The sequence below is a fragment of the Pteropus medius genome, unplaced genomic scaffold (assembly GCF_902729225.1).
Source record: "Pteropus medius unplaced genomic scaffold, Ma_sr-lr_union100, whole genome shotgun sequence".
NCBI lineage: Eukaryota > Metazoa > Chordata > Mammalia > Chiroptera > Pteropodidae > Pteropus > Pteropus medius.
Window position 1 is genome coordinate 7,557,210 of NW_024344378.1, and position 24,174 is coordinate 7,581,383.

The window sequence follows — 24,174 nt, forward strand, 5'->3', positions numbered from 1 at the left end:
ATTGCGGGGCAGGCTCCCCTCAGGCTGGGGCTCCGACGTGAGGGGTCAGGGAAGGCCGGTGCGGGGAGCCGGGGAGCCATTGTGGGCGGCCTCACAGACTTTGAACCGAGCCGCCCCGCCGCGGGCCAACAAAGGCCCCGGCCCCCGGGAGTGTCGGCCGGGCCGGCCTCGGGTTTGTTCCGAAGGGGCGTCGCCGCGTCTGCCCCAGCTTGTGGGTGGGCGAGAGGTTCTCCTGCCCACCCTGGCCAAAGTGCGGGGCTTGCAGAGGCTTTCGATCAGGGAAACTTTACAATTTGTTTACAATTGCCGTGTCCCGGGAAAGAGCTGCAGTTCATGGGAATGTCAGCAGGTTAGACATCCTGCACCGGAACCTTCGGCGCTTAATTCTTTGCCCGGGACGGGATGCCTCCCGTTTGGGAATCGGAGTGTGACACTGCTGCCAGAGAGTCCGGGTTGTGTAACGAAGCAGGAAAGCTGTACCTTTCTAGAGACACATTTTTGCAGTCTTGAACGTCGTAAGTATTCTCACAGCGGCTTCCGGTTTAAAATGATCCTGGACATGTTATTGGTTAACTGTAAATCTTTCTTGGACCTGAGACAGTGTTTTCCAGGCCTTGACTAACTAAACAGATACTCTGTTTAATTAAAACATACACACATGCAAAATCCTGCTAAATACGTAAATAGTCTATCTGGATAATCGGATTGGTTGGTCTGTGATTCAGTTGTACTTTCTCTGCCTTTTTGAGAAGAGGGAACACGTCTATTTCATGAAAGTAAGTAGAATATTTACAATAATGTTGATTCATGTTAAAAGTGTTTTAGTTAAAACTAATTCCAAGTCACAGAAACTGATTATCGTAAATTATTTAACACGATCTTCAGATTGATGAATATTATACAAGTAGGATTAAATTCATATCAGAAAGGGTTCAAAGTTCTGTGATTATTTCTAATTGAATCCCAAATATGGGAAATAAGATAGCTTCAGTTGGTGAAAATGGAATCGAAATTCTGGAATATTAGAGACAAGACACTTGTATTCATTAAACTGCTCAGATTATATTTTTTAGGTTTTAATTATGAGCAGCTGCCTGGTTGTCCAGAAAATGTGACAATGTTACCTAAATGTAACTTTCATATATACCATTCAGTATAGCATCTTAGATCACTTTCTGCACTTAAAAATTTTAGTGAGAAAAGTTTTTTCTTAAATTTTAACAAGTCTAGGATTATAGGTCAGTCATTCTTCAGACTTACTTTCAAATCTTTGTATCCAAGAATATATTGCTACTTAAAACTCTGTCCTCAGAGTTTATGATTTGAAGCCATAGCATTCCATTTTTGTAAAATAAGTGGATCACAGTGCATTAAGCAAGTCAGTTACCTTATTTGTCAAAGGTTGGTTGTGAGATTAATGGTAAGTCAGTGGCTGTCACATTGTTTGTTTACCATGTATAGCGAATGACCTGCTTTGTTTCCTTTTTCTGGTTCTGTTTCTTCTGTCACAACTGGGGTTTCCTTTCCTTTCTCCAGAGCATCTTTCAGGTGTCCTGTGCGAAGTGCAGAGTCTAACTGAAAACTAGCAATCTTGGCTGTTAACAGCTAGGTTGGGGAGAGAACCTTATCTACCAGGGTATTGGGGTTTAATTGCATCTGACTGGGAGAGAATGGAGTGTTAAGCAAAGAATGAGGTGACTGTGGGTTTGGGCACATACAATATAAAGATCCATAAGGAGACATTTTAGAGCTGCAAGACATCTCTGAGATCATCTGGTCAGACCTTCATTTTATAGCTTAAGAATGGAGGCCCAGAAAAAAATGCAGTGGCTTGTCCACAATTATGTTGCTCAGGGCTAGAAACCTGTCCTCTGACCTTCAAAACCATGTTTTTTTCCTGCTATACCAGCCGTTCCCAATCCTTTCACAACCTAAAACCTTTTTTTATTATAATTTGATATCTCCATGGGTGCCATATTTTGAAATATTGTGTCTACTAAAGTATATTCATTAGTTCTTTTAAAAATAAAAATCAGGTCTATAGCTACCAGTCAGAGCCTCTGATCAACGAATATGTGGTGAATAATGCTTCATTGAATTTAAGTCTCCTCACCTAAAGGTGAACAATATTGAGGGGAAAAAATATGTTGGGCTTTTCGAATATGGAAATAAGCTTAGAGAACTCCATTTACTATCTTCGTAAAACTTTGTAAACACCTTCAATTAGGAATTGCTGAACTGTGTCATTCGTCATGCATTGCAATCTGACCAAGTGTGCTAAATAAATAGTGACTGTGGTTGGTTTTCAAGGGCAAAAGAAAATCCAGCCATTCAAACTAGAATGATACGTAAATGTTTTCAGTTCATAGTAAATTGTGTCAGCCCAGGACTAAAGATGTGTTCTGTGTAGTATACACAGAATTTTTTAAAAGAATAATTGTGGAATGGGAAAAAAAAATCTTAACTTTAGAAGTAGAGAGTTATGAAATGAAGAAGGTGATATTCAAAACCGTAGAGAAGAAAGGGATGCTGAATCATTATCTCCTTTGGGGCTAAAATGATTAAATTAAAATTGAGTTACAGGCTAAAAATGAAGGTTATGTATTAATACATGGGCTGTTGTGTAGAACTGGCTAGAAACTACACTAAAAAAAACAGGTTTCTAGTTCTCTGGTATATCACATCTCTTGAGAATGGCTGAGTAATTTTCACATATAAAGCATAATATGGAGTGATCTGCTTTAAAACAAAGGAATATACTCTGAAAGGTGTGGGGTGAGAGAGACTTCAAAGAAATAGAAAATCATCCTCCAGAGTAGCCCAACATTGTTCCATTTGGTACCATAGTACAATTGGAAATGTGTGACTGTGGATAGGAAGACAGTGTCTTCAAACATGAGCCCAAATCATGTCACAAAGCAGCCACTCCATAGTAGCTGATTTACAGTCAAGCTGCTGCTGCTCATGTGGACAGCTTCACTTGGCCACCTCCTCAGTTACTTATCTGTGTTTATCAGTGGCCACTGAGTTACACTTGTATTTTTTTTTTTACAGTTACAGGAGAATGGCACATTACTTTAAAGATGTTCTGGAATTGAGTTCTGAAACATACTTTTTTTGAATTTTGCCTTATTTTATGAATTTGGACATGGAGTCCACTTTTAAAAAGTTATTTTAATTTTTCTTTTTTCTGTGGCCACACACAAGAAATTGTACCAGCCAATGCCACACTGAAGACAATTCTTATTAATTAATTAATTAATTGATTGATTGATTTACTTATATTAGTTTCAGGTATACAGTACATTGGGTAGACATTTATAGTTTATGAAATTGAAACCAGATCTTAATGCCACATCAGCAAAAGCTAAAAGCAGATTATTTTGAGAAAGTCCAATAAGTGTTCAAAGATAGATCACTGCTTGAGGGCTGATGAACGGCATGCCCTCTCCAGGGCAACTGAGGGACACATTTGGGTGCCCACAGCACAGACACTCCCGCTTTCCCCCGTAGAGGTGCTGAAATGGTGGTCCAGTGGAAGCACTGTACCTGAGAGGAATGTGCCTTCCTGAGCAGCCACAATTGAAGTATGGGCCGAGTGGTACTTGGCTGCTGATGGACAGAAGCTTGTCATGTGTATAGAAGGTCGGGTCCATGAGGTTAGGTATTTTTGCCTGATTTGTATACTGCTGATCTAATCTCTTAAAATGTGCCTGGCACAGTGGGCATGCAGAAAATGCTGTGGACAGAGAAAAGAAACTGTCCAGTTATGCTAAGAAACTAAATCTGATATTTGTCACCATCCTTAAGTCCTGAAATAGATAATGAGCCTAAAGGTATGTTATACACCAGAGTCAAAGTCATGTTGGAGCTTAAGTTTGCTCCCCTCCCCTTGCTCCTGAGGATAGTAGAAGTATTTTTATTAATAGTATCTCATCTGTTTTTCAATATTGGCATATTTAACATGATGTCCTTTTTGCCAACAAAGTATCTCAAGATGACCTGCATTCCGACTTTTAAAATCCTCAGACCAGGTTTAGGAATGGATGCAGGTTTTATGGGGCTTGGAGTTTTTATAATTTTTGATCTCTTTAAAAAAAAAAAAAAAAACAAATTCTAAATAGAAAATTAGGTATTGTGTTTTGGAAGGACCTGTTCAAATGAGGAGCCTTGAAGCTTAAGCTCCATTATCTTCCTGGTAATTTGCTTCGGGGTTTGTTGCTCTATTCAGAAAACCAGACACCAGCATTTTTTATAGAAACTTTATGTGAGACTGTGGAAATTCACTGAACAATTTGCATCAATTGTTAAGTGAATACATTTCAAACATTAGAAACTACCTTACGAATGCTGCCAGCCATAGTAGAGATTATAAAAATATACATGGCCACAAAAATAATAACAGTGAAAAGAACTTAGCAATTATTGAGCCCCTAAAACCTCCCAAACTCTGTGTTGAGTGTTTTCATGCCTTATTTAATCAGAATAACCCCCATATGATTATAATTATCCCCATATTACAGATGGAAAACTGAGGGTCAGAGAGGTTAAAAATGATTCCCACATACCACTAGTATATGGTAGAGTCAGGATTACGTTGGAGCAGTTAGATGTCAGAATCCTTCCTCCTGAAATGCTAAGAGAATATTTTGGTTTCAGAGAGCTAACAACTGGTACAAAGCAGCAGGAATCGGTACAAAGATCTGATCCTTTGGACCTGAGAGAAGGTCCTTAAATTTACCAGGAATCCATTATTGAGAGTTATGGGAAAGCCCATGATACCTTTGTCTCAGAGACAATGGGGTGGTTTTCTTACTGGGCTAGTCAAAACAGGGGCAGAGAACTCAGCAAAAATTTCCATCTTTCCATTGTATTCCTTCACATGGATAATAAATCATGAGCAGTGCAGCCAGCTTCTCTGTTTTAGGCATCTTTTGAACATACTGGTTTGGGCTCAATATTTATGCTAAAATAGATTGTGCCATGGAGATTAATAATGAAAATGTACTCAGTTATCATAGTTTTAGCAAATGACAACTCTAATTTTTAAAAATAATTTTTGTTAAACTTAAGAGTAGTTAATGGTTCTCTCTACCAGTGGGCAGTATAGCTGATACTAAATGTTATTCCGAATTTTAACATTAGTTTCCCAAATATAGTATTGTTATTCAAAAGAGCTATATATTTTTGTTAAAATGTTAGGATTATATTCCATTTAGTATTATTTTAGCAAACAGTATAAAATTTTAAACTAGGACATCTTTTTCTTCTTTTTATTGAGGGGAGAGGGGCATCCTTTTTACCACTATACTTTCCTCAAACTGTACAGCTTTAAAATTTTCTTTTCAATAATTGTTTTCCTGCTCCTTAGATAGTAAGTCCCTTGAAAGTTTTATACATTCAAGCACAGTTGAAACATCCTATTTTGTTTTCTTCTCTAATTATTATAGCTTGAAATATAGTATTGTAATTCTTAAATTGCCTGCATTGTATACTGTTAGCCTCTTAACATTCTTGAACAATGAATGCATTTACTGGATTTTCTTCTTCTTAGGCAAAATTATGCATATAATAGAGAATCAAGGTCCTATTTAAGTCATTCATCTGTAGGTCTGTCTGGTAACAAACTTGCTTAAACTACTTTACACTTTTTTAATTTATAAAGGCAAAGAGTTTAATTATTTTAACATAGATTTTTTAAGTTTAGTTGGACTGTTCCCAAACCATTGGTATAATTATTAGACTCCTGGGGTATCTTTTAATGGTTTTAAAATTCTTTGCATGTCTATTTTAAGTGTAAATTCATCCTTCTTTAGAAGAAAAGATGTGGAGTGGGCTGCTACCTCCTGGCCTAAATGAAAGTGATGTTGAGTTGAATTCTGAAGATGAAGACATATTGGAGAACAATGGACTTGACTTAAAGGAAGATAAAGAAGATGGGACCATTACAAAAACAGAGCTCTCAGATTTCCCTAAAGATGGACCAAAAACTGAAGCAGAGTCAAATTTAAATGCGTATGAAGAGTGTCCTTCTGGAATTCCCTTACATATGTGGAATGTAGGTTTTCTCCAATGTGTTCTTTTTAAAGCCTGTTGTTTGTACATGCTCCTGTGCCTCTGTGCCGTGTAAGAATGTATATGTTCTTGGAAGGTGATAGGTAGGAAAAATTGGCTCAGAATTCTTTTATTAATCTGTAGGTCTGTGGTCAATCTATTGGCCACTCAGAGACTTGCTTGCTTTCTTTCTTTCTTTTTTTTTTTTAATAAAAGAGGAAAACATTTAGTAAGATTAACTACGTTGCTTGTCCTGACACAGGAGAAGTTTTTATCTTAATTTTAGCTTTTTTTTAATCTCTACGAGTCCTTGAATTTTATTCTCAGATTATTAGATTGACTTATTTAGAAATAAAGACCTCAGGTTGTGAAAGAGTCTTGAACAGCATCTCAAGAACTGAACTATTTTCATTAAATTTATATATTTATAAATGCTAGAATATTTTTTTATTAACATGTTGAGTGTATGCTTTGCCTCAAAATATATTTGCTTTTTTTTTTTGTATAGAAATTTCAAGAATTGCATAAAAAACATTCTGAACAGAAAATCTCATCTTCAAGATTCAGGAAAAAAAGAAAACGCTCTAAAAAAGGTGTTTTGTTTTCATTCATGTTAATTGTCAATAGTGCTAATGTTAAACTGTGACTAATTGAGCTCAATAATTTTTAATAAACATAATTTTGAAATAACCAAATACTTAGGTATAAACACTGTGAATTCTTTCCAGGTAAATTGAAGAATGAAGAAGAATCTCATAGGTAGGTAGAATTAAAAATATTTGTCTATTTTAAACAGTATTGTAGAATTTGTACAAATAATTGAACTACTTACCTCTGAAACCTACCAAAGAACTGGTTGTTATAATTGTAGTAAGCAATTAAAAACAGTAAAAATAAAGATGAGTATATTTTGTATAAAATTTTGTCTGTCTGCTTGTAGTGAACAGACTTCAAGTCAAACACAGTGGAAGGAACTTACTCAGTATTTTGGAGTCAATGATAGGTTTGAACCCCCTGTTAAAAAGAAAAACATTGACAAGGTAAGATTTTTTTTTTTTATTGCATATTACCCAGTAGGAAGTGTTTGTAATTAGCCTTGCCTAAGGCATTTCTCCTCATTCATTGATTCAGTGAAAAAGTTTGGCCTACCATGTGCCAAACAAGATGCTATATAAACAAATATACAGTAAATACAAATCGTTGAGAAAAACTGTTAAGGAAACGAGCTAAGTATTGTCAGAAAATTCATGGAGGCCCCACGTTAGCTTGTGTGGTCAGGGAAGGGCTTTCTTAGAAGATGCCATTGCATCAAGACTGGAAGGATGGGAAGGAACCATCTATATAAAGAATGCTAGTGAGATAATAACCTGGGTAAAGGCCCTGGGGGAGAAAGAGTCATCGTGGGACATTTGAGTCACTAAGAAGGTTCCCCAGGCTGGAGTGTAGTCAGCGAGGAGGAGGGTGGCCCAGGAGAAGATTGGCTAGGCAGGCGGGCAGGGGCCAAACTTTAGGGGCGTAGTAAGGAGTTGGGTTTTAGTCACAGTGCAGTTGAGAGACCTTCGAGGGTTTTAAGTTAAGGAAGTGACATGATCTAAATTAAGTTCAAAAGACTACTATTACATGGAGAACAGACTGTGGGGTAAGACTGTGGGGACTGTAGATGGGAAGAGAACAGTTAGGAGACTCTTCCAGACATGAAGAAATGGCAGCTTGAACCAGAATGGTGCTGCTGAAGATGGAGAAAAGTGGAAGGATTTGAGGTACACTGTAGAAATGAAACTGATGGCATTTGCCTCTGGATTGCTTCGGAGGTGGTGGGGCGTAGTGGGGCAGGAGGAGGGAAAGAGCCATTCAGAGTTTTACCTTAAGCAGTGATGTGAATAGTGATGTTGGCTACACAGATGGGAAAGCTTGGGAGGGGAGATTTAGAGTAGGGCCTTTCCGGAGTTAGTTTGGATCATGGGTGCTGTTGGCAAGCAGGGGTAGAACAGACTGCTGGTAAAACGAGGCAGGGGCTTGGAGGAGAGCCTGAGCTTGAGAAACATATTTGAGAGTCGTCAGTGTGTAGATGATAGTAATTCTGAGTCGAGGCTCGAATGAATGAGCGACTTACATATTCACATAGGTGAGTATGGACAGACTCCAGGAGAATGAAATTGACCCCTGAATGGAAGGTCTAGAGGCACAGGGGCCTGCCTGGTTGAAGACCAAGTATATTGTACCTTGCTGGTGTGGACTGATGCCCACTTCATCGGTCATTGCTGTAGACTGCTGTGTATACATAGAGACCATTGCCATTTTCTGATTAATCAGTATTTCTCATGAAAAACTTCTGATTTTGAAGCCATCGTTGGGTGGCGTTGCGTCGTGCAGGGCATGTGCATTAAGGAACCGACACAACAGAATTTTGCATGTGAACCTTTTCATTCCAACTTTGCCAAGTATCCTTGTCATTTAATGTCTAGAACACTGGGGAACTGGAACCAGGATCACTTTCTGCCATGACTAAATTACTGTTACTGAGCAATCTCTTTTTTACAAATTTGTAAAAAAGAGGTGCAGAAATACTAAGTTTCTTAAAAAGGTGCAGAAATACTAAGTTTCTTAAAAAGAAAGATTACTGGTAGAGTCGAAACTAAAACCCGGTCTTTATTACACCATTCTCAGTTCCCCAGCTTCACTGCAGAAGAGGCTGGTTGGCATTGTAAAGTGTAATTGCCATGCACTTGACCCTTTTGACTCTGGTGGTCTGGGAGGAGGAGTCATGCTCTTAACTGGACCAAACCTGTTCTAAAGCGTCAGGGGGACGGTGGTGCTGACAGCAGTGTCCATAGGCCAGCTCTGTCATACCTGCTTTAGAGTCCTAACCTCTGACCAGATTGTTCTTTTGAGGGAAGAAATGGTTAAATGTTGGTTCTCATAGGGAAATATTTTTTAAAGTTTTACTTGCGAATTAGATGCTCTTTGATCTTCAGTTCTTTACACTATTTGTTAGGTTTTTTCCTAATCGTGTTGACTTGAGTGTCTAAATTGTTTCTTAGTGAAGTTAAAGCTATGAAATTAAATTTTTAGCTATTCTTAAATAGAAATTTTGAGAGTATTTCTACAGTCTGTTTTAGAATTTTTTTATTACTCTACATACATGAAACTGTACCTTCGTGATACTGGTCGGATATGGGTCACTTATGCATTGTCTAAAATTTGTAATTTGTATAGATTAACTTTAATAAAGGATACTAGGATTCCTTGTGCAAAAGTTTTAGACAGCTCAGTTTTAGGAACTAGTGTTCTGTTTCACATTATGCATTAGATGTAGTCTAGAAAAATATTACAAGTCAAACACCCTTTTGAAAATGAGATTTCTGTTTAAGGGAAGACTGCTATAAATTTTTTTGTAATCACCCATTGATCTATTTTAGGATTTTCTTAAGGGTAGACATTCTACTATACGAATGACATCTGACTAAGAAAGTTATGACAATCTTTTTAACAAGGAAACTGATGCTGGGCAGGCTTATATATGCCCAGAATTTTGCCACCACTAAATATTCTATAAATTTAAGCATAAAAGAAAAGGATGTATTCAGTGAAGCAGAATTATTTCGCTTTCTCTTCGTAGTTCAGCATAATTGCATGCCAGCGGGTTCACACTCATTCTTTGGTTTGGGATCACTGTTTCACACGCACCCCTTTTGCTGTCATGCTAGTCCCTACTGTAAATCCAGCAGAGTAAGTAGACATTAAAGAAGGTCCATAGTGGAGGCGCCAAGCTAAGAATAAATGTAAGTCCAGCAGATGATAGCTGCCACCCAGAAAATCTAGAGCAGATAATGGACAAACGAGCATAGATTTCTGGTTCAGTATTTCCCTGGAGCAGAGACTGGTCTCTTACCCTCAGAGGGCTCTTTTATTCTATATTCACTTGCCCCCAAGAGTGGTAAAACAAGACAGTCTTGCAGTGTCTCTCTTTTTTTTTTTTTTAACTTTTTCTTTTTTGGAACACTGCCAAGCTAAAACTCGATCACGGATGTGTATTTACAACACTGCTGTCACCTGTTCCCACAACAATGCAGGGAGGCTTATATTTTTAAATGTAATCTTTCTAATATCCAAAGCTGTTTTAAAGTGTTCTTTGTCTTAAATATAACTATAATTGTGTTTCTGGCAGCAGTTCTGAGACAATAATAATTCTGTAATCATGACATTAGTTTTTTTGAGTCTATGTGGGAATTTCTGTAGAATAAATTTCACTCAAATTCATTATAAATGTCTCAAATATTCTTTAGTTGGATCACTTTGATTACTCAGCAGTCACTGAAGTAGTTTTATGTATACTTAATGGATACTTTTTGGCATGAAAAACCAAGATACTTTTATTTTTAGAGTAGTTGCTCAATGTCTTCGATGACTTTTTTTTTAGTTGTCTGTGAAAAGAATTTGCTATTGTATAGTATAGCTTTTTTCAAACGTATTTTTTTAGCACAATGCTTTTTCCAACCAGAATCTTAATGGAACTACAGTGTACAGATCAGATCAAAGTCTGGCTGCTGTGAGGGTCAGGGAGGAGGGTAGGATTGTGGAAGGTGTGGGAGTGGGGGTAGGGTCATAGTGGTACCATGATTTTTCCCTGGTACCAATTACAAAGCATTCTCTTTTGATCCCTGTGTGACTCCTATGGGATAAGTTAGAAGGGCTAGTATTTTTCTCAATATAGATGAGTAAACAAGCTCAGCATGATTTGTCCAAGAAGAAAACAAACAGAACAGGTGAGAAGTAAAATGAAACTTTAACCCAGGTCATTTGGTCCCAAATCTAGATTTTTATGAAGTAAAGCCCGGTAAGTTTTTATTTACCGGACTCAGATAATTTAAGTGGATAGGCTAGATATACATATAAAGGTAACAACATTAATTCTTAGCACCACACCCCTCTACCGCCGTTTTCTTTATGGAGAGATTACCTAATATTTTTTTTTCTAGATATTTAGGTCTAATCATAGCACAGTAAACTTCAGTGGATAATTCACTTGTATTAAGCTTTAAAAATTGAATATATTACATAGCCAAGTAAATAAATATTTAGTGGCAAATTTCTGTGGAACTATATTGTGGTGCAGTTTGACGTAAAGAGCTTTCATTGCATGTTGAAAGGTAGTCCGCGTGTGCACGTATGGGTGGTTGATCTTAATGTTGAACCTAATGTTCACATACTTTTAGATACTCGTAGTATTGCCTCCCTGGCAGCTGCAGCAACATGGTTAATTAGAGGTTACTTATTCCCTCATGGAAACAAGGTAGAGGTTGGCCATAGATCATTTTCACCTGTAGCCAAATCGTTATTCCCTAAGTTTGTATTAAGATATACCTTAAGCTAAATTCTGATTCCTGCCAAGAGGCATCTTTTTTTTTTTTATTAAAAATTATTAGGGTGTCATTGATCAACAAAATCCAATGTTTCAAGTGTACAGTTCAGCAGTATGTCATACATATATTGCATTGTGTGTTCACTGCCCATAGTTAGATTTCTTTCTGTCACCTGCCAAAAGGCATCTTAAAAGCACACTGGGCCCTGAGGAGTGTCCTGTGCCTCCTGCCACTCCTGTGGTATGAAATACATGCTGGATGATTCCAGTGAAGGTTACTCTTAGGTCCAACTTAAAGCATTTTCAAAGCCTTAATACTCATCTTATTTATGAGACTACTTGCTGACTCAAAGCTGAATTCCTGGGTCTTGTGCTTGGGTCTAAGCCCTTGAAGAACTATGATGAGGTCTGTAGCTGTATAGAGCTAAGCCTTCTCTTTGTTTCAGTGGTGTCCTAATATTTAGATATAATAATATGAACAACTTATTTATTGAGTGACTACTATATTTTAAAAACTTTGCCAAGTATTTTACATATTTTTTTTTGACCCTTATAACCTTGCAAAGAATATGGTATTCTCATTTTATAGGTGGCATAATTATAAGCTGTAGAGGTTAGGCACTCACCCAGGGTCTCTTGGCTAGTAAGTAGAGGAGCCGGAATAGGAACCCAGATCTGACCTCACCAGCCATGCTCTTTGTAAACTGCAATTAACTTATGGTGTTAAGGCAATGGAATTGTTTTACCTGAGGTTGGTTTTGTACTAATGTAGGCATTTGGAATGTTAATGTCTTCTTATAGAAGCAGGAAGATTAAGTATACACATGGAACCAGAAATTTTTCAGAGCCTAAAGGTACTATTATATTTTACTTAAGTAAATTGCCAAAAAAGAAAGAAAAGGGAGGGTAAAAATATAAAGTTACATCCAGCGAAACTTGGTTGAAATTTAAAAAAAAAAAAAAAAATTTTTTTTAAAGACCTATAAACAAAGTTGAACATACAAGTGGAATTCTAGGATTTTATTTTTAGGAGAGAGTTTGGTCATCCAAGCCAATACTCGCATTTTCTTTGAGGACACTGACATTTTGGAATTAAGTACCTCATTTACCCAGAGCTGTGACCACATTTTCTGACTTTTAGTCCAGTGCTCTTTCTCCTGTATTATGCCATCTCTCTTAGAGGCTGCTCCGAATGGCTGGGGAGTGGGAAGTTGGTTGATGATGAAGAGATAAATTTATAAGAGATGATTTATTTTTAAGTGAAAATCATGCTTTATAAGCTCAGCAGTTCATATAAGTTTCTAGAAAAGGGGAATATTCTTGTTTTCCTCTTTGGGACATTAACTTGCAGTGTGTGGCTCCATGGTAGCCAAAGGGAAGGAAGTTAGCAAGTTAATGCGGCAAAAGGACTTGCTAAGCAGACCCCTGGTTTATTCATGGGCACTGGTGGAAAAACTAGGGTGTATTCCTTTTTGCTCACTGACATATGATTATTCTAGGTTCTAGCGTAAGGAAATGCAGCGCCCAGATCTTATGTAATCTCAGGAAACCTGGGTAATTGGAGGGAGACAGAGTTGCCTCCTGTGTGAGAAACTGGGCTAGAAGCTGGGACACACCAAGCCAGTAACACATGTGTTGTCCTTAGTGCAGAACCCAGGAGGGGAGACAGACGCACAACTCACTGTAGCGTATCAGATCAGCAGTGTTGAGGAGAGACGTGAAGTACAGGGACAGCACAGAGGAGCAGCTGGGTCCTGGGCATCGGGAGGGGTGTGGCAGGGTCAGTGGGTATTTAGGGATGAGGGCACCTGCATAGATAGAGAAGGTAACATTTGACTTGAGAATTACCAGGACGACCAGAGATTTTCAAATGGAAACACATCAGAGGCACAGGGAACGTTCAGAATGGTAGATGTGGCCCGAGATTAGGGAGTGCAGCATTGCCCAAGATGGGGCTGAGAATGGATTTGGGGGCCCTCGTGAAGGGATTTGGATGCTCTTGAAAAGGAGTAAAGAAATGATTTTGTTGTTTTAGACTGGGTAATGACATGGTATCTGTTTTAGAAAGATGGACTACCAATAATAACGAGGCCCTGAAGAAGCACAGAAGGGATAAATGAGAAATAGTACAAAAAGAGAGTTAAAATAAGAGCACAGGATTGGAGGCATTGATGGTAACTGAGGATTCCATGAGGGGTGACTAAGTGGGTGGTCAGCGCTGAAGGAGAAGCAGGGCAGGAAGCGATGGGCTTGTTTTTAGACATAATAAAAATTGAAGTCCCTGCCTTCAACCTGAAAATAACTAGCAAGTAGCTAGAGATGTAGATCTTGGTACAGATGAGAAGTCAGATGTTTTGAATTATTTAGAGATACAAAGCAGCTTATAAAAATCAGTTGAAGCCCTGGGATTGAGTTACTGGGCGATTGAAGAGTAAGAAGAAAAGGGGGTCAATCTCCGAATCTGGAGGACTGCTGTAATTAAGGGGCAACAAGAGGAGATGAGGGGCTTCAAAGGAGATTGGAGATAGATGTTTGAGGAGACAGTTTTAAGAATCTGGGTTTAGTTAACAAAAGATCAAATAGGAGGAGGACGGATGGTGTCACCCATGATTGTAGAGGGAGCAGTTTCAGAACGGTGAGGACAAAAGGAATAGAAGATCGAAAGGGAGGGGACATGAGAGCAACCGATAGAGTGTTTAGAAGAGAGATGAGTTTGAGGAAAGAGGGCCGAGTCATCCCATCTCGCCCCTGGTCCAGAACGAGGAGGACGAGCTCGTTTGTAGAGTGAGAGAAAGATGACGAAAAGAAAATTTAAAGAGCAGAGTTCTAGATAGCATGTAAGCAGGTGGCATTGCGATGAGCACAGGTAGTGGGGTTAGACTTGGCAAGGGAGCTGAGTCTTGGAGGCGAATGGAAACAGGATGGAGGAGCAGAATAAATGCAGATAACTCCTTTTGAGGTAGATGAGAAGAAGAGTGTAGAAAGGACATACATGTCCTTGGTTCTTTTCTTACCTCCCTTCTCCCACCTCTGCCTCCCATGAAGTAGGGGGCGGAGTTATAATCTGCTGAAAAGGAAGGCGGTAGGGTTGAGGGTATTTGGGAAAATGGAAAAGAAATGTAAGTTTCTTAGAGGAACGTGAAAACTTTCAAGGGCAGAATTGAGAACCCACCCAGCTGAGTTTGAAAAACAGCTTTTGGCGAAGCCAGTGAATTGAGTGATTTTCTGTGGCATTGCTGAGGCACAGATCTTAAAGTAGTAGAAAGAAATGGTTGGGAATAGCCAAAACGTGGTAAGGTGTTGAAGGAAGTTGAAGATATTGCTTAGGTTGGCGGTTCTCAGACTTTATCATGCTTAGATCGTTGGGCTTCACCCTCAGAGTTTCTGATTCAGAAAACTTGCATTTCTAACAAGTTCCCAGGTAATGCCGATGATGCTTTTGGTCCAGACTCAGACTTGGAGAGCTGCTGCTTAGAGTCTAGTTAGAAAGGGTTAATCATGGTTGCAGGCCAGAGAGGCAGGAAAAGAGAATGCAGGAAGGGACTGAAGGGCAGTGAGAATGAGTGGTGGTGCCAGAGTGTGGGGTTCTGAATGAAGACGAGGCAGGCAGGTTTGCTAGCTGCAGAGATGTGAGATAAGTGGAAGGACAGACACTTGTGCTTGAGAGAATTCCAGATTGGAGCTTTCAGGTGATCTCTGTTACATGGCCTAGAGCAAGCCAACTCAAATTATTGGTCTTCCAAGAGATAATGAACTCATACCCGAATGTAACTCAGGGGACTGTTTCCTTCTTTGAGAAAGTCTTGTTGTCCTCCGTTACCTCTCCTTCCCTAAAAAAAAAGTCAGCTAAATAAAACTTGCATAGTCATGTCGTTGATTTGCATCTGGCATAAGCTCCATTCATGCAGTGGCACTATTTGCAGACCAGAACTGGTGCCCAGACCACACTTGGAGTGGCACTGTCCTAAGATGTAGCCTACTGAGGGAGGTTGGAGTTAGAAGTCCCTGAACATGAAGAATGTGGAAAAGTGCGTCCAGGGTGTTTAAGACCAGCTGGAGAGGTGTTCTGCAGACATCCAAGAAAAGGAAATTTCTGGACACTGGTAGATGATTGCAGGACTAGAGTGTGAAAAGGATAGTAGTGCCACAAGGCCTAGGGTCAGAGACTCCAAGGAGCACTTGAAAGAAGCTTTCAAGCTTTCCGTAATTTTTTTAGGCAAATTATGTGTGAATATTTTCTTTTTAATTTAGAAGTATAAACTTTATTCAGTTTTTGCCACAAGTAGTCAATCTAAGGGGAAAAAACCTCATATTTACCTGTGATAGAATTATAAATTAAATTCTAGGGGAAAGTTTGTGATCTGGAAATGAACAGCTTCTCTTAGACTGAAGTAATAATACTTTTTTTTAACATTTGTTTCTCAGTTACAGTTGATGTACAATCTTGTAGTAATGTCAGGTGTACAACATAGTGATTAGACATTTACGTAACTTAGGAACTGATCACCCCAGTAAGTCTGGTCCCATCAGACGCCATACACAGTTATAACAGTATCGTCGACTGTATTCCGTATGCTGTACTTTACATCTCATGACTATTTTTGTAACTGGCAATTTGTACTTCTTAATTCCTTCACCTTTTTCACCCATTCCTCCACAACCCCCTTTCCATCTGGCGACCATGAGTTTATTCTGTGTCTATGAGTTTGTTTCTGTTTTGAATGCGTGGCTATTTTTAAAATCTCACTTCAACAGTACATAAGAACAACACTTCGCTTAGTTGATGGGTATGTTCAAGCAACACAGTGATGGAAGAAGCATTCCCAGAACTTCTTTTATTAGATCAGAGAGGAGAAGTTGGTTAACTGAAAATGTTAAAGGATACACTAGATAAGCCACGGTTAGGATAAAATCTTGTAAGATGCATATATTAGACCATTTTAAAAATTTTGTATTTTCTGTAGTAATTATTTCCACAAGCTGAAACTCAATTATTTACGCCTCATCATCTTTCCATAAATATATATGATGAGTCTTATGTGTTTGGTAATCCCATGAAAATTTTAGTTATGATTTCCTAAATTATCTTCAAGTATAAACATGTCTATAAGAAAATAAAATCATTCTTATATATAATTTTCTTCCCATGTTTAATATCCAACTTAATACCATAGTCAAAAAGGAGAGGCTGTTGAATGAAGTCTCAAGCTACAGGAATAGGCAGTAGAGAAAAGAGGCAGAGGAAAATTGCGATTGAGAATACAGACTCTGGGCAAACCTTGATTCATATCATGACCTTACCACTTACAGAAACTGTGACCTTGGTCAAGTTAGTCTAAGCCTCTGTTTCCTTACCTTCAAAACAGGATAACAGTATTATTTTATAGAGTTGTCGTAAGGATGAAATGAGCTTTTTATAGTACTGAGCCAGGGGTCTATCACATAATAAGCATGTCATAATTTCTAGCTATTATCAATGTTATTTATTATTGTTATTAAGAGAAAGGATAGGCCTTGGAGTCACAAAAATCTGGATTTGTATCTCCTTTTTTTTAGTTCAAGAAGTTACATGACCTCGAATAAACCATTTAATGTCTCTGAGTGGCCTTCTCCTTGTCAGTAAATGAGAGTGGTACCAGCCACCACATGGGGTCATCATGAGAATCAGGTGGTTTGAGTACATAATATATTTGGTATAGTCCAGAGCCAGAGTTGTGGCTAGCAAATGTTTATTATTATGGCCTTTCTTTCTTGCCTTTAAGTTTTCCATTTTTTTTCTTCCTTCAAGTCGGGCCTTGAAAAGAGCATAGACCAGGCAGTGGAAGAGTGGAATATTGAGAAGGCTGAGGAACTCAGCAACCAGCTAGCTACCCGAGAGGTAAGTGATGGCACATTTTCTCTATTTCCAAATTTTCTAAAATGAATGTACATTCTTTTTATAATCATAAATTCAGTATTCAGGTATTTGACCTAAGATTTTTCTTTCCATCCATTTTCTTCCCTCTTATTCTTCCATTTATTTCGAAATGCTAGGTTTTATTTTTGTCCTAAATGTTTTTAAATTATTTTAAAACTCGTGGTAGAAATAATCCATGATTGATATGCAACCCTAGGTTTCACCGAGTTCAGAGAGCATTTTGGCAGTTGTGATTAAAAGGCTAGCTTTCTTTTTCTGTTTGCATCTTTAACTCAGTTTAACTCTCCCTGACGGCTCTGCACATCCTAGTGTCACATCTCAACATTTCCCTAACCCTTGCTCCCCCAGATGCTTTCTTCCTATTCTGCACATTTCCCTCAGCCCTAAAGAATCTCCAGTCTTGGCAATTTTTACCTATAGTCTATAGTATCAAGTTAGTAGCTATGTTAAATATTCCTTTTCCAAGTATACAAGGCTTCCAGAAGGTTCTGATTTGTACCTTCTGAGGAGAATATTCCTCTAATTGGGAATCACTGCTAGGTGTCGCTAGGCAGTCACACATAGAGTTCACGTTGGCATATGTTTTGTTGTTGTTGTTGTTTTGTGATTCTTTTTTATTCTCTCTAGGGTGAAAGCTCTACTATAGCTTTCATTTTTAGCATCACTCTACTTGCATTTCATTCCTAAGTTATAACTACTCCATGGTGTCTGATTACATACAAAATATCTTTAGTCCTCTGTGTAAACCGTTGGCCATGTGTACTATTCTTTCCTACTCACCTGCAGGTGAAGGTTTTTTCTAAGACTAGGATAAAATCACTATTTCAATAAATTCTTCTATGGAAATACTGTTACACTCTTTCATCATCAGATGTCGGAAGAAACAAGTCTAGAAGTGAAGCTTAGGGATTCAGAAATTATGTTATTTTTCCTTCAGCTGAAATGATGTACTGGGAGGAGATGAGTCACCAGTGGCCTCGTGTCCACCAGTGGTTGCGTAGTGACTCTCACCTTGTCTGCCTCACTCGTCTTCTCTCGTGAGCTTTCCTTTCTCTGTCCTTCGAAGCTGCTTGTGAGAATGTACAGATGTAGTGCCTTTGAGGCCTCAGATGTGTGTTTCCTTTGAGGAGATTAGTTTTCTGTTTTGTGTTTTGCTTTGTCATACTGCTGTTTTAGAAATGGGAATTGTATAATACTGACTAGGTCTTTTCCATTTTAAGGGTTCTTATTTTCTGTCACACTTTATGACAAATGAGATTGCTTTAAAAATACATATTTTCAGCCCTTGTAAGGATAGCAAACATTTCTTGTGTTCTTTTTACTTCCATACAAATGTAATGTTTTGTTCTAGTACAATAAATTAAATTTATTTAGTGTGGAGTTAAAGAATTCTGATTAAAAGGAAAACAATAATTTGGGTTCTATTCTTGTCTTTGTATAAGTGGAAAAACATCTGGAAAGTTTTTGCTGTTCAGACAGACATTGGAAAGATACTGATGCCATGTTAATTAAGCATCCATGAAGACTAACTAAAGTAATCAAGATGGAATTCTTGAATAAATAGTTTAGTTTGAGATTGAATTTTTCATATTTATCCCTTTGGTGCCAGTCACTGTGGAAATGAGAGATGGGATTTTGAGAAGTAACTAATTGTGAGTTTGGGGCAGAAACTCTTTATGAATTAAATGTACATATGCATGGTAGGTGTCCTTTTGGAAATCAGGTATATTGGTTTTTAATCAGTACTGGTTTTTTTTTTTTTTTTTTTTAAGAAGCAGTGACTGGGACCAGCTGATAAAGCCTTTGCTCAGAGGCACAGATCCCAGAGTTCTTAAAGCTTTTTCTAACCATAATAAGTGAAACTAATTTTTGATGTTTAACATTTATAAGCCTGTGAAACCAATAGGGCAGCATTAGTATTGAGAAAAATGAAGCCAAAAGTAGAATCATGTTCTAGGATAGGCCTTGAAAACAGTTCCTCAAAAAAAGAGGTATGCCAAAATAGGGTGTCAGTACACTATCGTGACACAGCAGGTACACATGTTTCCAGAACCATATTCCTTTAAATTAACAATGACATTAAAGATGTATGTAAGCTGGTTTGAGTTGGGGGTGGCTCTCGTTCACATGTTTGAAGCCTGGATTGTATTCTCATCTTTGGTTTTGCCATGTGGTAATGTGGTTGCTTTGGGACTGTCCCTCCTGTTGATTGAAGAAATACTTTTTTGTTGTTAATAATCTTGGAGGAGAGAAAAGTGAAAAAATATACTTGGATTTGTGTCATGCTGATGAAACTGTTAAAAGGTTTTTTAAAAAATATTATTTACACACACATAAGTACTCGAGCATATTTGTGGCTTGTTAAATAACCTCAGTCCTGAACTGGAAGTACATTCCATTCATTGATAGTGATCCTTCGAAAATGCCATCCTCTGGTACTGGCCTTTTCTAACACATTATCTTCGTTATGATCCAGATCATACCAATTTATGGAAATTAGTAAAAACTAGTATTTTAAAATTAAGTGCTAAAGCTTAGATTTAATTAAGTAGTCAGCACTTAGATTGAAGCTCACATTTTGGAAAGAGAATTCTTCTCTAGGCATCTTCATGTTAGTCTGCTGTAGATAAATACCAGCTTTGGCAGCAGACAGTGAATTTCTGCCAATAAGTGAGTCCCACCTATGTTAACTGTATACATCATTCTGGTTGAATTCAGTTATGCCTGCGCGGTGTCAGGGCTGAAACAAATGGGAAAAAGAAGTTGCCTCTGAATTTTATTTGAGCTTTGTATAGCTCATGCCCTAAAAGATTAATTTTTTTATAAGTGACTCAAATCGGATGATCTTTGACAACATCAACTAAACTTAATTCCTTGAGAACATCAGTACTTCATGTTGTAACATTATAATCATTTTGTGTAACCTAGAAAGAGCAGTCATAGTAATTTTTACAATTTGCAAGGTATTAATAGTCACACCCGAGGTATTTTAGTTTATAATCGGCTGCCATCTTTGCTAAGGCCCAAAACCTTCAGTTTGGAGTAATGATATAAAATGTTTTTATATTTTAAAGCTCTTTGTTCGAGTTCATGAATGCAGGTCGAAGGCAATGACTTCCACCTTTAGTGCTGCTGAGCATAGTATTTATTTAGAAACTATCAAGGTATCACAAGTATAAGTGATAAAATAGTATCCCATTTTAATATTAATCTTTTTATCGTATAAATATTACATTGGGAGTATAAATTAAACCAAGAATTTTAATTGTATTAAATTTATTAAATACAATGTAAGTTTTTTTGCATTTATATGCAAAAAAATCTTGAAATAGTACTTAATATTTAAATAACAAAGGTAGGAATGGCCTATTTAAAAAAAAAAGAAAAACCAGTGTTGGAATTGGTCAAGTTATAGTCTTTCCTAGCTAACTAAAGTGTTGTCTAAAATTGGGCACCTTATTTATTTGTAGTATAAACTGTTTTTAGAGCAATTTTCTAGAACATCTGAAGAGGTGTATATACATTTGAAGAGATAGTTTCTGCATTTTATGTTAACATCTGAGAACACCCTTTCTGAGAAATGCTTCGGGTGTTAGCAGTGCTTATTCTCCTTTCACAGTTTTTCCAGTATGGTTTATTGTTAGTCTTTAGTTTCCTTGAGAGGATTCTGGCTACAGTTTACCCTTTTTATTTTGGTTGTTAGTTTTATGTTGACGTACATGCTGGTTGTCTTCATGGAATAAGAGTTTGAAGTACTTCCTCTCCAAAACCTTTCCAAAAAATACAATTTTATCAGGTTTTCCTTTCAAAGTATCTGGAGCATTATCACAACTAGAGTTCATAATTGAAACATTTGTTTAAATTTTTGAAATAGCGGTGCTATTTCAAAATTGGTAAGTTTAAAATTGCTTCTCATCAGTGCTGCTTTCAAAGCTCTAATATTTTAGGAAAGGTGCTTGCAACACATACAGAAAAAAGCTGAATTGAAAGACTTGTTATAGTGAATGAAGTCTTGTGGTTTTAAACTCTTTTTTTTCTGTAATCCAGAGAGCAGAATTATTTTTCTATTTTCGCAAATACTTTCTTTGGGTAGAAATACCTTACCCATGTTTTCAAGGTGAAATGATTCATTCAGATACGAAGCTGTACGTAGATTCCAATTAGCTATTACAAGAATTTTTCCTTGGAACCTGTGACCTTATGCAGGATGGCAGGTACTTTTCATTTTCTTAATTTTTGTGATTTCTAGCCACTGAAGATTGGGTAAACAAAGTAAAAATGCATTAAATATTACTCATTTTTATATATTAAGAATTTTAAATGAAATATTTCCATTTCAACATTTTATTTTATAGAGAAGAGATTACTTTGTTAATATAGTACCAGGGGTGTAGACAAAGAATACATTTTTTCATACATAGTCTCTAATGTCTGCAAAGTCTCTGGCAAAATACATTTTGTGTTCTTTGAAATTTTACCACTCTGCCTTCTGTCCTTTACTTTTTCTTTATTTTTTTTTTCTTTCCAGTTAGACAGTAGCATTTAGGATCATTTTCTTTGTAGTAAATTTCACTGATTAGCAATGGGAAGGAATATAGGACACTGGGGAGAGAAACGCCCTCACTCAACAGGCTCTTGCTACTCAGCTGCTTGACCAGCTACCTGGACAAGTTGGGCATCTCTGCCACCTGAGGGGTAGGTGGTCTGTTAAGGATCATCTCTCGCTGACTCATTCTCATTAACTTTGGTCACTTCTTAGTGCTTTTTTAATTTAAATGTTCCTCTGTGTATTTTGTTGTTTGCGCATAGTCCGGGGGTCTTTTAAATGGTGATTTTAATTCGTTGAAGCCTTGTTCTCTTTAGTTCTTAGAATTCATTTATTTCATATAGACGAACAATTAGCACAATGCCTGCATGGAAAATAAGCTATGCTATCCAGGTAAGGGAAGGCCTCATGATATTTCTTTACAGCGAGGTTCAGGATAATGTTCGTTCCTATAAAAAATTATGTGCAGCCTTGAAATTGGAGCATTTTAACATGAGAAAAATAAAAATGGTACCGAGTGATGGGTTTTTCTCTCGGGTCATTTGGTGTGCTTACTTAGATCTCATTTCGTTGAGCATGTTTCCTTTTAACCTTTGGGGCATGAGTGGATGATCACCTAGAATGCTGTTCCTTATGCTTTCTTTTAATTATGTTTATCTGTGCTTTTAACAAACCTTAAAAAAAGATTTCAGATGTTACAAGTCTAATTAAAGAGACAGACAAAGCACAGTTTATACTGTAGATTTTTTCTGCAGTTCAATTAATCAGCATGTTTTCTCTTTTAATTAAAACCATTTTAGTAAATTAAAGCCCACAGCAAAACACATATATAATTTGTTTGTAATTAGCTCTTAATTGGTGGTAGTTGAAGCTTAGCACCCTTGGTTTCTTTCTTCATGATTGCCATTTTATTAGCAGCCAGTCATTAATTAATCTTTTTCTAATTAGCTTATAAAACTGTTGATGGCACATTATTGTAAATGTGATTTTAAGTTCAAAGCTTGTTAATAAGCTTTCTTACTTAGAAGAACAGAGATAAAGAAATTGCTGAAAACAGTACTACAGTTCTTTTAAAAAAAACTGTCTTTCTTATGGGGACTGTGTAAAGCATCTAACAGCTTATGGTTAATTTTTTAATGCTTTTTTCCCCCTTATGAATGGAATAAGTTGCTTGAATATAAATGCCTATCCAGGAGTAATTTCAACAGTATAACATCTTTTCTCCCTCCTTTGGAGTACTATAATCTGCATATAATTTGAAGCCTTAATAGTCATCATTAAAAACAGGTGTTATATAAACTATTGCTCTATGGAATCAAAATTGATTATATGAATCAAAGTATGTCTTCTCATACCTCATAGACCAAATACATTTTGTTAAATACATTGCAAGGTGAATCATATATATATATACACGATATATATTTGTGTATAATAAGTAGATCTTTATGATGTGCTTTAGAAGCAGGATTTATTGGGTTATATTTTGAAATAAAAACCATTTGGGTTTAACTGATAGGACGTTGTAGGTATAAAAATAAACAGATGTTTGTGCAGTTTTACATCAGGGATATGTGTAGTACACAAACATGCAAACCTATGCATGCACATTTTAGGCTGTTTTCTGTAATAGAAAATGATTTGATGTAAATGACTGGATATGGCATAGCTTGTTTGCTGTCATGAGCTTGAGCATCTCAGGAATGACCATGGAGAAAAAGGTAGCAGTCCAGATGTAGACATCCTGAATTTACCAAAGCACATACCATATTAAATTGTGGTTTGAGTGAAACACATTAGCCACATCATATGCTTTATTGAAATAAATTACCAGTTTTATAAAACTCTTTTACCGCATGGTGTTCTGAGCAAAGTTTTTGAAGTTAGAAAAAATAAAGCATTATTAGTCATTGGAAATGCTTTCTTTTCTTATTTGCTTTTTGAACTTGGCATGTTATTTCAACTTTGGCTATTTCTTTGCTTGTTTTTAAGAAGGCATTTTATGATGCCATGGAAGAGACACTAGAAAGGGATAGCTGACAAGGAAAAAATTAAAAATTGGATAAAAAGTAAATGAATAATGTCATATTACCAAAAAGATGAGAGGCTAATTTGTGCCGACTTTTTGCTAATTTTGTTCAAGCCTCAAAATGAGGAGCTGTCACCCGTTCTGTGTAGCACTGATGACAGTGCCAATGATCCATGAAATAAGCTGCCGCTGGCTTTGTTCTGATAAGAATGAACAAATCTGCACAATGTTCGGCTCCCAGAATCTCATTTTCATACTTGCATGCA

General features: G+C 37.2%; 1 protein-coding gene across 3 annotated transcripts in view; it reads left to right on the forward strand.

The window, feature by feature from the left end:
- FAM204A (family with sequence similarity 204 member A) overlaps positions 1-24,174 on the forward strand; it is a 30,033-nt gene that overhangs the window by 168 nt on the left and 5,691 nt on the right. The window contains exons 1-6 of one of the 3 annotated variants that reach the window (XM_039871078.1): positions 10-515; positions 5,817-6,058; positions 6,563-6,647; positions 6,783-6,813; positions 6,995-7,094; positions 17,205-17,294. In XM_039871078.1, the coding sequence (XP_039727012.1) occupies positions 5,825-6,058; positions 6,563-6,647; positions 6,783-6,813; positions 6,995-7,094; positions 17,205-17,294 (540 nt within the window). In that variant the 5' untranslated portion in view covers positions 10-515; positions 5,817-5,824. Of the gene's footprint in view, positions 1-9; positions 516-5,795; positions 6,059-6,562; positions 6,648-6,782; positions 6,814-6,994; positions 7,095-17,204; positions 17,295-24,174 lie in introns of those variants that run through there. The other 2 variants (XM_039871077.1, XM_039871076.1) reach the window with 2 other exon arrangements.